Here is a 15,046-nt window from a genome sequence, read left to right on the forward strand (position 1 = left end):
CAGGTAGAGAGACAGGTAGACAGACAGGTAGAGGGACAGACAGGTAGAGAGACAGGTAGAGAGACAGGTAGAGAGACAGACAGGTAGAGGGACAGACAGGTAGAGAGACAGGTAGAGAGACAGACAGGTAGAGAGACAGGACAGGCAGAGAGACAGACAGGTAGAGAGACAGGTAGACAGACAGGCAGAGAGACAGACAGGTAGAGAGACAGACAGGCAGAGAGACAGACAGGTAGACAGACAGGTAGAGAAACAGGTAGACAGACAGGCAGAGAGACAGACAGGTAGAGAGACAGGTAGAGAGACAGGTAGAGAGACAGGTAGAGAGACAGAGAGAGAGAGAGAGACAGATAGACAGACAGACATGTAGAGAGACAGACAGAGAGACAGGTAGACAGACAGGTAGAGAGACAGACAGGTAGAGAGACAGACAGGCAGAGAGACAGACAGGTGAGCCACAGGACAGATGGAACTGGACTACGGGTAACTGATGGAACTGGACTACGGGTAACTGATGGAACTGGACTACAGGTGACTGATGGAACTGGACTACGGGTGACTGATGGAACTGGACTACGGGTGACTGATGGAACTGGACTACGGGTGACTGATGGAACTGGACTACGGGTGACTGATGGAACTGGACTACGGGTAACTGATGGAACTGGACTACGGGTGACTGATGGAACTGGACTACGGGTGACTGATGGAACTGGACTACGGGTGACTGATGGAACTGGACTACGGGTAACTGATGGAACTGGACTACGGGTAACTGATGGAACTGGACTACGGGTGACTGATGGAACTGGACTACGGGTAACTGATGGAACTGGACTACGGGTAACTGATGGAACTGGACTACGGGTGACTGATGGAACTGGACTACGGGTGACTGATGGAACTGGACTACGGGTAACTGATGGAACTGGACTACGGGTAACTGATGGAACTGGACTACGGGTAACTGATGGAACTGGACTACGGGTGACTGATGGAACTGGACTACGGGTGACTGATGGAACTGGACTACGGGTAACTGATGGAACTGGACTACGGGTGACTGATGGAACTGGACTACGGGTGACTGATGGAACTGGACTACGGGTGACTGATGGAACTGGACTACGGGTAACTGATGGAACTGGACTACGGGTAACTGATGGAACTGGACTACGGGTGACTGATGGAACTGGACTACGGGTGACTGATGGAACTGGACTACGGGTGACTGATGGAACTGGACTACGGGTGACTGATGGAACTGGACTACGGGTGACTGATGGAACTAGACTACGGGTAACTGATGGAACTGGACTACGGGTAACTGATGGAACTGGACTACGGGTAACTGATGGAACTGGACTACGGGTAACTGATGGAACTGGACTACGGGTAACTGATGGAACTGGACTACGGGTGACTGATGGAACTGGACTACGGGTAACTGATGGAACTGGACTACGGGTAACTGATGGAACTGGACTACGGGTGACTGATGGAACTGGACTACGGGTGACTGATGGAACTGGACTACGGGTGACTGATGGAACTGGACTACGGGTGACTGATGGAACTGGACTACGGGTAACTGATGGAACTGGACTACGGGTAACTGATGGAACTCACTGGAGACGTCGGCTCACTGATGACTGCATCTACAAAACACAACAGACACTCAGTCAGACAGACAGGTAGAGACAGACAGGTAGAGACAGACAGGTCAATGAGTGAGACAGCACTGTATGGTACCTGTTCCAACAGGTTCGGGTAGTAGTACTGTACTAAACACCGTAGTAGTACTGCAGTAAACCTGTAGTAGTACTGCACTAAACACCGTAGTAGTACTGCAGTAAACCTGTAGTAGTACTGCAGTAAACCCGTAGTAGTACTGTAGCAAACCCGTAGTAGTACTGTAGTAAACCCGTAGTAGTACTGTACTAAACACCGTAGTAGTACTGTACTAAACACCGTAGTAGTACTGCAATAAACCCGTAGTAGTACTGTACTAAACACCGTAGTAGTACTGCAGTAAACCCGTAGTAGTACTGTACTAAACCCGTAGTAGTACTGTACTAAACACCGTAGTAGTACTGCAGTAAACCCGTAGTAGTACTGTAGCAAACCCGTAGTAGTACTGTACTAAACACCGTAGTAGTACTGCAATAAACCCGTAGTAGTACTGTACTAAACACCGTAGTAGTACTGCAGTAAACCCGTAGTAGTACTGTACTAAACCCGTAGTAGTACTGTACTAAACACCGTAGTAGTACTGCAGTAAACCCGTAGTAGTACTGAAGTAAACCCGTAGTAGTACTGTACTAAACACCGTAGTAGTACTGCAGTAAACCCGTAGTAGTACTGTAGTAAACCCGTAGTAGTACTGTACTAAACACCGTAGTAGTACTGCAGTAAACCCGTAGTAGTACTGTAGTAAACCCGTAGTAGTACTGTAGTAAACCCGTAGTAGTACTGTACTAAACACCGTAGTAGTACTGCAGTAAACCCGTAGTAGTACTGTAGTAAACCCGTAGTAGTACTGTAGTAAACCTGTAGTAGTACTGTGGTAAACCCTTAGTAGTACTGTACTAAACACCGTAGTAGTACTTCAGTAAACCCGTAGTAGTACTGCAGTAAACCCGTAGTAGTACTGCAGTAAACCCGTAGTAGTACTGTAGTAAACACCGTAGTAGTACTGCAGTAAACCCGTAGTAGTACTGCAGTAAACCCGTAGTAGTACTGTACTAAACACCGTAGTAGTACTGCGGTAAACCTGTAGTAGTACTGCGGTAAACCCGTAGTAGTACTGTAGTAAACCCGTAGTAGTACTGCGGTAAACCCGTAGTAGTACTGTAGTAAACCCGTAGTAGTACTGCAGTAAACCCGTAGTAGTACTGCAGTAAACCCGTAGTAGTATTGTAGTAAACACCGTAGTAGTACTGTAGTAAACCCGTAGTAGTACTGCAGTAAACCTGTAGTAGTACTGTAGTAAACTTGTAGTAGTACTGCAGTAAACCCGTAGTAGTACTGCAGTAAACACCGTAGTAGTACTGTAGTAAAACCGTAGTAGTACTGCAGTAAACCCGTAGTAGTACTGCAGTAAACACCGTAGTAGTACTGTAGTAAAACCGTAGTAGTACTGCAGTAAACACCGTAGTAGTACTGTAGTAAACTTGTAGTAGTACTGCAGTAAACCCGTAGTAGTACTGCAGTAAACACCGTAGTAGTACTGTAGTAAAACCGTAGTAGTACTGCAGTAAACCCGTAGTAGTACTGCAGTAAACCCGTAGTAGTACTGTAGCAAACCCGTAGTAGTACTGTAGTAAACCCGTAGTAGTACTGTACTAAACACCGTAGTAGTACTGCAATAAACCCGTAGTAGTACTGTACTAAACACCGTAGTAGTACTGCAGTAAACCCGTAGTAGTACTGTACTAAACCCGTAGTAGTACTGTACTAAACACCGTAGTAGTACTGCAGTAAACCCGTAGTAGTACTGTAGTAAACCCGTAGTAGTACTGTACTAAACACCGTAGTAGTACTGCAGTAAACCCGTAGTAGTACTGTAGTAAACCCGTAGTAGTACTGTAGTAAACCTGTAGTAGTACTGTGGTAAACCCTTAGTAGTACTGTACTAAACACCGTAGTAGTACTTCAGTAAACCCGTAGTAGTACTGCAGTAAACCCGTAGTAGTACTGCAGTAAACCCGTAGTAGTACTGCAGTAAACCCGTAGTAGTACTGTACTAAACACCGTAGTAGTACTGTAGTAAACCCGTAGTAGTACTGCAGTAAACCCGTAGTAGTACTGCAGTAGCAGTGTTACCTTGCAGGTTGGTCTCAGGTGAGTGTGGTTCCGGTTCCAACAGGTTCAGGTAGTAGTACTGCTGTCTGGTCATCCTGTCGGTCACATGGAACTGACTGAGCGCCAGCCGGGCCTGAACAGAACCACATCAATCACAACACCTTCTACTGTATTCTACTGTATTCTACTTTATTCTATTGTAATCTACTGTAATCTACTGTATTCTACTGTATTCTACTGTATTCTACTTTATTCTATTGTAATCTACTGTAATCTACTGTATTCTACTGTATTCTACTGTATTCTACTTTATTCTATTGTATTCTATTAATCTCTCCACATTTTACAACATGATCTGAATTCAAATGTAAACGTCTTTATTGAAATAGAGAAACAACAACATTAAATAGTAGAACGTTTTAATAATGACTTCTTTTGGACCAATCACAGCCCTGGTATGGGTCAGTAGGCGGGACATTGTTACCACTGGACTCATCCGACCAATCAGAGCAGTTATACAGAGCTGTCCATCAGAGTCCATCATCCCTGCCTCCGCACCGAGCTCCAACAGAACCCGAGCTGCTTCACTGCGCTCTGAAAACATACAGACAGTGTGTCAGTAGAGTCAGTAGAGTCAGTGGAGTCAGTGGAGTCATTAGAGTCAGTAGAATCAGTAGAGTCAGTGGAGTCAGTAGAGTCATTAGAGTCAGTAGAATCAGTAGAGTCAGTGGAGTCAGTAGAGTCAGTAGAGTCAGAAGAATCAGTAGAGTCAGTAGAATCAGTAGAATCAGTAGAGTCAGTGGAGTCAGTAGAGTCAGTAGAATCAGTAGAGTCATTAAAGTCAGTAGAATCAGTAGAGTCAGTGGAGTCAGTAGAGTCAGTAGAGTCAGTGGAGTCAGTAGAATCAGTAGAGTCAGTGGAGTCAGTAGAGTCAGTAGAGTCAGTGGAGTCAGTAGAATCAGTAGAGTCAGTGGAGTCAGTGGAGTTAGTAGAGTCAGTAGAGTCAGTAGTACCCAGGCTGGCGGCGAGCTGCAGCGGCGTTCTGTGTTTGTAGTCGGTGCAGCTGATGGAGGCTCCGGCCTGCAGCAGCAGTCTGATGGAACCAACAGCATCGTTCTTGGCAGCGTAGTGAAGCGGACTCTGCTGGTCCAGAAGAGTCCGAGCCTCTGGATCAGCTGAGGACAACACACACACACACACACACACACACACACACACACACACACACACACACACACACACACACACTGTCTAATCAGGATCTGTAGATCTGATTCAACAACTACAGCTCACATGATGCTTTGAGTCGTAGTTGTTGAATGCTGCTGAACAATCATCGTTGTGAAGAGTTGTTAGAATCTTCAGGAACGTGGTTCTGTTGGTTCAGTTGGTTCAGTTGGTTCTGTTGGTTCAGTTGGTCCTGTTGGTTCTGTTGGTTCAGTTGGTTCTGTTGTTTCTGTTGGTTCAGTTGGTTCAGTTGGCTCTGTTGGTTCTGTTGTTTCTGTTGGTTCAGTTGGTTCAGTTGGTTTTGTTGGTTCTGTTGGTTTTGTTGGTTCTGTTGGTTCTGTTGGTTCTGTTGGTTCAGTTGGTTCAGTTGGTTCAGTTGGTTCTGTTGGTTCTGTTGGTTCAGTTGGTTCTGTTGGTTCTGTTGGTTCAGTTGGTTCTGTTGTTTCTGTTGGTTCAGTTGGTTCTGTTAATTCTGTTGGCTCAGTTGGTTCTGTTGGCTCTGTTGGTTCAGTTGGTTCTGTTGTTTCTGTTGGTTCAGTTGGTTCTGTTGGTTCTGTTGGCTCTGTTGGTTCTGTTGGTTCTGTTGGTTCAGTTGGTTCAGTTGGTTCTGTTAATTATGTTGGCTCTGTTGGTTCTGTTGGCTCTGTTGGTTCTGTTGGCTCAGTTGGTTCTGTTGGTTCAGTTGGTTCTGTTGGTTCTGTTGGCTCTGTTGGTTCTGTTGTTTCTGTTGGTTCAGTTGGTTCTGTTGGTTCTGTTGTTTCTGTTGGTTCAGTTGGTTTTGTTGGTTCTGTTGGTTTTGTTGGTTCTGTTGGTTCTGTTGTTTCTGTTGGTTCAGTTGGTTCTGTTGGCTCTGTTGGCTCTGTTGGTTCTGTTGGCTCTGTTGGTTCTAACCAGAGGGACCAGAGGGGCCCTGAGGGACCAGTCCCAAGTAGATTTGTTCAATAACCCATCCATGACTACACTACCCATGAGCCTCAGCAGCTGTGAACTGACTCTGGGTCAGACAGAGAGCATCAACAGAGCACCGGACCTGGACTCAACCACACAGACCTTTTCGGTCCAGCAGGAACCGGACCATGTCCTGGTAGTCCAGCGCAGAGGCCACATGAAGCGCCGTGACTCCAAACTGATCCGGCCGGAGGAGGTCTGAGCCCCGGTCCAAGAAGAACCGCATCACATCCACACTCCAAGCCCTGGAGATCTGGCACACACACACCAGGGATTATATATATACATACATACGGTACGGTACGGTACGGTGCGGTACGGTACGGTGCGGTACGGTGCGGTACGCTACGGTACGGAACGGTACGGAACGGTACGATACATTAACAACAGAACATGTTCTTTCTAAAATCGCTGGAGTTATCTTAGATACAAAACAGTGAAAAAAAAAGTGATTGTAGAATGAACATATACGGTACGGTGCGGTACAGTGCGGTACGGTGTGGTGCGGTGCGGTACGGTGCGGTACGGTACGGTACGGAATGGTTCGATACGGTACGGTATGGTTCGGTACGGTATGGTAGGGTACGGTATGGTACGGTACGGTACAGTATGGTACGGTACGGTGTGGTAGGGTGCGGTATGGTAGGGTACAGTATGGTAGGGTACAGTATGGTAGGGTACGGTACAGAATGGTTCGGTACGGTACTGTATGGTTCTGTACGGTATGGTTCGGTACGGTATGGTTTGGTACATTACGGTATGGTGCGGTAGGGTATGGTACGATGCGTTACCATACGGTACGGTACTGTATGGTTCGGTACGGTACTGTATGGCTCGGTATGGTATGGTTCGGTACGGTATGGTTCGGTACGGTACTGTATGGTTCTGCACGGTATGGTATGGTTCAGTACGGTAGGTTACGGTACGGAATGGTTCGGTACGGTACTGTATGGTTCTGTACGGTACGGTATGGTTCGGTACGGTATGGTTCGGTATAGTATGGTTAGGTTTGGTACGGTATGGTTCGGTACGGTACTGTATGGTTCGGTTCGGTACGGTATGGTTCGGTACGGTACGGTACAGTTCTGAACATTCTGTTGTTGTGTGTCTATCATGTCTCCGGTGGTCTGTTGTTTAACAGCACTCTGATATTTGATATTTACAGTCAGTGGTTATTGTGAGTGAGAATAAATAAAACACATGTTCACCTCGTGCAGAATCGTCTGTCCAAATCTGTCTGAGCTGTTTGGATCGGCTCCGTCTGAGATCACTTCATCCAGGAACTCCAGATCCACCTGCACACAACACACACCTGGTCAGTGTCCTGGTCAGTGTTACCTGGTCAGTGTCCTGGTCAGTGTTACCTGGTCAGTGTTACCTGGTCTGTGTTACCTGGTCAGTGTTACCTGGTCAGTGTTACCTGGTCAGTGTCCAGGTCAGTATCCTGGTCAGTGTTACCTTGTCAGTGTCCTGGTCAGTATTACCTTGTCAGTGTCCTGGTCAGTGTTACCCGGTCAGTGTCCTGGTCAGTGTTACCTGGTCAGTGTCCTGGTCAGTGTCCTGGTCAGTGTCCTGGTCAGTGTTCTGGTCAGTGTTACCTGGTCAGTGTTACCTGGTCAGTGTTACCTGGTCAGTGTCCTGGTTGGTGTTACCTGGTCAGTGTCCTGGTCGGTGTTACCTGGTGGGTGTTACCTGGTGGGTGTTACCTGGTCGGTGTTACCTGGTCAGTGTCCTGGTTGGTGTTACCTGGTCGGTGTTACCTGGTCAGTGTTACTTGGTGGGTGTTACCTGGTCGGTGTTACCTGGTGGGTGTTACCTGGTCAGTGTCCTGGTTGGTGTTACCTGGTCGGTGTTACCTGGTCAGTGTTACCTGGTGGGTGTTACCTGGTCGGTGTTACCTGGTGGGTGTTACCTGGTCGGTGTTACCTGGTCAGTGTCCTGGTGGGTGTTACCTGGTCGGTGTCCTGGTTGGTGTTACCTGGTGGGTGTTACCTGGTGGGTGTTACCTGGTCAGTGTCCTGGTCAGTGTTACCTGGTCAGTGTTACCTGGTCGGTGTCCTGGTTGGTGTTACCTGGTCAGTGTCCTGGTTGGTGTTACCTGGTCAGTGTCCTGGTTGGTGTTACCTGGTGGGTGTTACCTGGTGGGTTTTACCTGGTGGGTGTTACCTGGTCGGTGTTACCTGGTCAGTGTCCTGGTTGGTGTTACCTGGTCAGTGTCCTGGTTGGTGTTACCTGGTGGGTGTTACCTGGTCGGTGTCCTGGTCGGTGTTACCTGGTCAGTGTTACCTGGTGGGTGTTACCTGATGGGTGTTACCTGGTCAGTGTCCTGGTCGGTGTTACCTGGTGGGTGTTACCTGGTGGGTGTTACCTGGTCGGTGTTACCTGGTGGGTGTTACCTGGTCGGTATTACCTGGTCAGTGTCCTGGTTGGTGTTACCTGGTCAGTGTCCTGGTTGGTAGCCGCCAGCTGTCTGAAGTGATTCATCAGTTTTTTATTCAGCTGTTTTTTATTCGTTGTGTCGGTTTCGTCTCTCTGCTCTTCGTGACCTTCATCGTCCTCAGCCAGACCGCTGTACTTCGTCTCCAGCTGAACACCTGAACATTAATTATTAATATTAAAACTTTAATACGTCCAGATCTGAAAACCCACCTGGACTCTGAGTCTCTGCGTCACCTGTCAGTTTTCTTCTTCTCTGCTTACAACGGCCGCAGGAGTACGACGCCCACCGAGCTGCAGCCTTCACTGCTGCTGACACCAAGGACCTGGAGACCTGGGGACAACCCGAGACCTGGGGACACCCCGAGACCTGGGGACAACCCGAGACATGAGGACACCCCAATACCTGGGGACAACCCGAGACCTGAAGACAGTCAGTCGTCTTTTTTAATCTTTAATGATTATTAATTAATTCATTAATTATTCATCTTTAATTTTAATGTTTTCTTTTTTTATTAGATGTGGGCCGACACTCCTGACGGTGGCGTCCTGACAATCCTGACAGTCCACCCGGCTGGGACGCCCAGCACACTGAAACAAACAGCCTGCAGGTGGACCTGGCTCTGGTTCAGGCTCAGACTCACCTGGATTGTGTCGGTCCTTCCTGTCATCTCCAGCTCCAGTCCAGGATTCTGCAGACCTGTCAGACTGGGCCAGGACCCCTCTTCATCCTGCTTCTGTTGAGCCTCCGTCCAGCAGGTCAGACCTCCAGACCTGCTGGACTTTCTTAAACCTGCCAGACCTCCAGAAACCTGCCGGACCTCCAGAAACCTGCTGGACCTCCTGTAACCAGATAGACTTCCTGAAACCTGCTGGACCCGTCAGAACAGTTTCCAGATTTTGTATCTTGTGTTCTTGATCCTGGATGAAGACCTAAAATCAGCTAGGAACTGTGTCTGGATCTGGTCTTCTCCTGTTGGTTCTGAAGGACTGAGCTGATCAGGATCTCTCCTGGTGGTTCTGACAGACTGAGCTGATCAGGATCCGTTGTAGTCTTCTCCTGGTGGTTCTGAAGGACTGAGCTGATCAGGATCCGTCTGAGTTTTGAGCTTCAGCTGCACAAAACAGAACCATAAAGTCACCTGACGGTGACGTTTATCAGCCTGCTCAAAGGTTTATGGTTGATGTAATCAGTGGGTGGAGGTTCCAGGTCCAGGTCCAGGTCTCAGACTAAACAAAACAGTCCTCTTATTCAAACGGGAAGAGATTGAATGAAAACCAACGACTGACATCAACAGAAATGATTTAATCAACTTTTAATGAATGAAACAAACAGACAGCAGAATCAGCTCCAGCTGGAGAACCGAGATGTGATGAGAGGTCGGTGGTTTGATTCCCTCCTGACGGCTGCCCGAGTGTCTTTGAGCAGTGTTCTATCCGAACCAGTGGTTCCCCATACACTAATTTTTTATCCGAACCAGTGGTTCCCCATACACTCAGTGTTCTATCTGAACCAGTGGTTCCCCATACACTCAGTTCTTTATCCGAACCAGTGGTTCCCCATACGCTCAGTTCTTTATCCGAACCAGTGGTTCCCCATACGCTCAGTTCTTTATCCGAACCAGTGGTTCCCCATACGCTCAGTGTTTTATCCGAACCAGTGGTTCCCCATACGCTCAGTTCTTTATCCGAACCAGTGGTTCCCCATACGCTCAGTGTTTTATCCGAACCAGTGGTTCCCCATACACTAATTTTTTATCCGAACCAGTGGTTCCCCATACACTCAGTGTTCTATCTGAACCAGTGGTTCCCCATACACTCAGTTCTTTATCCGAACCAGTGGTTCCCCATACACTCAGTTCTTTATCCGAACCAGTGGTTCCCCATACGCTCAGTGTTTTATCCGAACCAGTGGTTCCCCATACACTAATTTTTTATCCGAACCAGTGGTTCCCCATACGCTCAGTGTTCTATCTGAACCAGTGGTTCCCCATACACTCAGTTCTTTATCCGAACCAGTGGTTCCCCATACACTCAGTTCTTTATCCGAACCAGTGGTTCCCCATACGCTCAGTTCTTTATCCGAACCAGTGGTTCCCCATACGCTCAGTGTTTTATCCGAACCAGTGGTTCCCCATACGCTCAGTGTTCTATCTGAACCAGTGGTTCCCCATATGCTCAGTGTTCTATCTGAACCAGTGGTTCCCCATACACTCAGTTCTTTATCCGAACCAGTGGTTCCCCATACACTCAGTTCTTTATCCGAACCAGTGGTTCCCCATACACTCAGTTCTTTATCCGAACCAGTGGTTCCCCATACACTCAGTTCTTTATCCGAACCAGTGGTTCCCCATACACTCAGTTCTTTATCCGAACCAGTGGTTCCCCATACACTCAGTGTTCCAGGAGACTCCACAAAGCCAACACCACTCTGCTCTACACAGAGGACACCGCATGTGCATACAGCCGCCTGCAGGGGGACAAAACACACAGTACTCACACAGTACTTACAGGGTATACTAGTTAGGGGGTTAGGAGGTTAGGAGGTTAGGGATTAGGAGGGTAGGGGTTAGGAGGTTAGGAGGGTAGGGGTTAGGAGGTTAGGGATTAGGAGGGTAGGGGTTAGGCGGTTAGGAGGTTAGGAGGTTAGGGGTTAGGAGGTTAGGAGGGTAGGGGTTAGGAGGTTAGGAGGTTAGGGGTTAGGGGTTAGGGGTTAGGAGGTTAGGGGTTAGGAGGGTAGGGGTTAGGAGGGTAGGGGTTAGGAGGTTAGAGGTTAGGGGTTAGGAGGTTAGGAGGTTAGGAGGTTAGGGGGTTAGGAGGTTAGGAGGTTAGGAGGGTAGGAGGGTAGGAGGTTAGGGGTTAGGAGGATAGGAGGTTAGGAGGGTAGAGGTTAGGGGGGGTTTAGTATGATGAAGTTTTACCGTTTCTCTCAACAGGAACTGAACACTGAGGGCAACGTTTAGTCGTCTCCTGAAGGAGGAGAAGAGACGCTCGATCCCACCTCCCTCTGAGAGACGCCTCATCCTCCACCACAAAACCCTGAGAGAGGAGAGAGGAGAGAGGAGAGGAGAGGAGAGGAGAGGAGAGGAGAGGAGAGGAGAGGAGAGGAGGATTATTGATTGGTCAGCTCTGTGATTGGTCAGCTCTGTTATTGATTAGCTCTGTGATTGATCAGCTCTGTGATTGGTCAGTTTACCTGAGAGTCTTCAGCAGTGGGCGGGGCCTGCTCGGCGGGACACGCCCCCTCATGGTACTCCTCCCTGCAGCGTCTGCAGAAGACGAAGCCGCAGCCGAGCCGGCGGTCGCACTGAACCCTGCTGCTGCCGTCAGCCGGGAGAAGCCCCGCCCCGCAGCCCGGTGACGGACACATCAGTCCTCCAATCGTCAGCAGGCACTCCTCTGCCCCGTACTGCTGGTACCGCCCATACTGAGAGACACAAACAGAGCCCGCATCACCCCGTTTCCATGGTTACGGTATCATCTCGTGGTAACGCACAACTCTAGGTTCACAGTCACAACACAGCTCTACATACACAGCTCTACATACACACCTCTACACACACACACCTCTACACACACACTTCTACACACACACCTCTACATACACACCTCTACACACACACACCTCTACACACACACCTCTACACACACACCTCTACACACACACCTCTACATACACACCTCTACACACACACCTCTACACACACACACCTCTACACACACACCTCTACATACACACACCTCTACACACACACACCTCTACATACACACCTCTACACACACACACACCTCTATATACACACCTCTACATACACACCTCTACACACACACCTCTACATACACACCTCTACACACACACACCTCTACATACACACCTCTACACACACACCTCTACATACACACCTCTACACACACACACCTCTACACACACACCTCTACATACACACCTCTACACACACACACACCTCTACACACACACCTCTACACACACACCTCTACATACACACCTCTACACACACACACCTCTACACACACACACACCTCTACACACACACACACACACACCTCTACACACACACCTCTACATACACACCTCTACACACACACACCTCTACACACACACACCTCTACACACACACACCTCTACATACACACCTCTACACACACACACACACCTCTACACACACACCTCTACATACACACCTCTACACACACACACACACACCTCTACACACACACCTCTACATACACACCTCTACACACACACACCTCTACACACACACACCTCTACACACACACACACACACTTCTACACACACACACCTCTACACACACACACCTCTACACACACACACCTCTACACACACACCTCTACACACACACACACACCTCTACACACACACACCTCTACATACACACCTCTACACACACACCTCTACATACACACCTCTACATACACACCTCTACACACACACACCTCTACACACACACACCTCTACATACACACCTCTACACACACACCTCTACACACACACCTCTATATACACACCTCTACACACACACCTCTACATACACACCTCTACACACACACACCTCTACACACACACCTCTACACACACACACCTCTACATACACACCTCTACACACACACACCTCTACATACACACCTCTACACACACACACCTCTACACACACACACCTCTACATACACACCTCTACACACACACCTCTACACACACACCTCTATATACACACCTCTACACACACACCTCTACATACACACCTCTACATACACACCTCTATATACACACCTCTACACACACACACCTCTACATACACACCTCTACACACACACCTCTACACACACACCTCTATATACACACCTCTACACACACACCTCTACATACACACCTCTACATACACACCTCTATATACACATCCAGAACCAGACCAAAGCAGCCGGGTCTGAACTCAGAACATCTGTAAACAGACGACCCTGAACAGCTGTATCACATCGTATCACATTAAATCAGTCCCACTGATCTCCTTCTACGAACTATAAACTAGAATATACTAAATAAAGTGAACAGAACCAGGAACTGGACCAGAACCAGGAACTGGACCAGAACCAGGAACTGGACCTCAACTACATCCTTCAGTTGGCCTTCTATCGGCCCACACAACCCCTCTTTACATGTCTTCACATGATAGATGAGATATAAACTCCATCTGTAGAGATTAATGTTACACAGAGGCACATTTAAAAGGTTGTTTTACATCTATAGGGACAGGTACACCTCTATAGGGACAGGACAGGTACACATCTAAAGGGACAGGTACACATCTATAGGGACAGGTACACATCTAAAGGGACAGGTACACATCTATAGGGACAGATACACATCTATAGGGACAGATACACATCTATAGGGACAGGTACACATCTAAAGGGACAGGTACACATCTATAGGGACAGGTACACATCTATAGGGACAGATACACATCTAAAAGGGACAGGTACACATCTATAGGGACAGGTACAGATCTATAGGGACAGATACACATCTATAGGGACAGGTACACATCTATAGGGACAGATACACATCTATAGGAGAACTACGGAGAACAGGATGATGCTCCTGAACTGGAGTTGTCACGATATACATTTTTCTCAAGGGATAATGTACAGCTAACCGGTTTACCGTGACACCCCTAACCTGAACACAGCCAGAGGTCTGAATACTGACACCAATAAACCTTGTCACCGTGGTTTATTGAGTGTAGACTGATGGAAACATGGTGATGTTATATAAGAGATAATGTACAGCGAGCTGGTCATTGTTGTGAAAGAATCCCTGACAGGGCGACGCTGCACCCTCATCACCCTTGAAGGGGTTTATTTCACTACAATGAACGGCCAGCTGTACATTATCCCTTAACAATGAACCGACCAATGACCGGCTAACTGTACATTATCCCTTAACAATGAACCGACCAATGACTGGTTAGCTGTACATTATCCCTTAATAATGAACCGACCAATGACCGGCTCGCTGTACATTATCCCTTAACAATGAACCGACCAATGACCGGCTAGCTGTACATTATCCCTTAACAATGAACCGACCAATGACCGGTTAGCTGTACATTATCTCTTAATAATGAACCGACCAATGACCGGCTAGCTGTACATTATCCCTTAACAATGAACCGACCAATGACCGGTTAGCTGTACATTATCCCTTAATAATGAACCGACCAATGACCGGCTAGCTGTACATTATCCCTTAACAATGAACCGACCAATGACCGGCTAGCTGTACATTATCCCTTAATAATGAACTGACCAATGACCGGCTAGCTGTACATTATCCCTTAATAATGAACTGACCAATGACCGGCTAATTGTGCATTATCCCTTAATAATGAACCGACCAATGACCGGCTCGCTGTACATTATCCCTTAATAATGAACCGACCAATGACCGGTTAGCTGTACATTATCCCTTAATAATGAACTGACCAATGACCGGCTAGCTCTACATTATCCCTTAATAATGAACTGACCAATGACCGGCTAGCTGTACATTATCCCTTAATAATGAACCGACCAATGACCGGCTATCTTTAC

The 15,046-nt window shown here is 47.8% G+C and overlaps 1 protein-coding gene and 2 long non-coding RNA genes across 12 annotated transcripts in view; 2 read left to right on the plus strand and 1 right to left on the minus strand.

Annotated features, from left to right (window-relative positions):
* The window catches only part of LOC141774651 (uncharacterized), a 984-nt gene extending 538 nt beyond the window's left edge, over positions 1–446 (plus strand). For 2 of the 5 annotated variants that reach the window (XR_012595396.1, XR_012595399.1), the window contains exons 4-5: positions 64–160; positions 233–440. This is a non-coding gene — a long non-coding RNA (uncharacterized LOC141774651). Of the gene's footprint in view, positions 1–3; positions 173–232 lie in introns of all 5 variants that reach the window. The other 3 variants (XR_012595397.1, XR_012595400.1, XR_012595398.1) reach the window with 3 other exon arrangements.
* The window catches only part of LOC141774650 (transient receptor potential cation channel subfamily V member 6), a 23,344-nt gene extending 11,542 nt beyond the window's left edge, over positions 1–11,802 (minus strand). For 3 of the 6 annotated variants that reach the window (XM_074647480.1, XM_074647479.1, XM_074647476.1), the window contains exons 1-10: positions 11,612–11,802; positions 11,337–11,454; positions 8,653–8,839; positions 8,416–8,573; positions 7,188–7,274; positions 6,082–6,232; positions 4,818–4,979; positions 4,235–4,398; positions 3,826–3,937; positions 1,630–1,658 (exon numbers count right to left, since the gene is read on the minus strand). In XM_074647480.1, coding sequence (XP_074503581.1) covers positions 1,630–1,658; positions 3,826–3,937; positions 4,235–4,398; positions 4,818–4,979; positions 6,082–6,232; positions 7,188–7,274; positions 8,416–8,573; positions 8,653–8,839; positions 11,337–11,454; positions 11,612–11,664 — 1,221 coding nt within the window. In that variant the 5' untranslated portion in view covers positions 11,665–11,802. Of the gene's footprint in view, positions 1–1,629; positions 1,659–3,825; positions 3,938–4,234; positions 4,399–4,817; positions 4,980–6,081; positions 6,233–7,187; positions 7,275–8,415; positions 8,574–8,652; positions 8,840–11,336; positions 11,455–11,611 lie in introns of those variants that run through there. The other 3 variants (XM_074647477.1, XM_074647478.1, XM_074647481.1) reach the window with 3 other exon arrangements.
* LOC141774652 (uncharacterized) lies at positions 11,073–11,415 on the plus strand. Its single transcript, XR_012595401.1, has 3 exons — positions 11,073–11,172; positions 11,203–11,273; positions 11,321–11,415. It is a non-coding gene; the product is annotated as an uncharacterized LOC141774652 (long non-coding RNA).
* Positions 11,803–15,046: the final 3,244 nt, after the last annotated feature.

The sequence above is a fragment of the Sebastes fasciatus genome, chromosome 9 (assembly GCF_043250625.1).
Source record: "Sebastes fasciatus isolate fSebFas1 chromosome 9, fSebFas1.pri, whole genome shotgun sequence".
Classification (NCBI taxonomy): Eukaryota; Metazoa; Chordata; class Actinopteri; order Perciformes; family Sebastidae; genus Sebastes; species Sebastes fasciatus.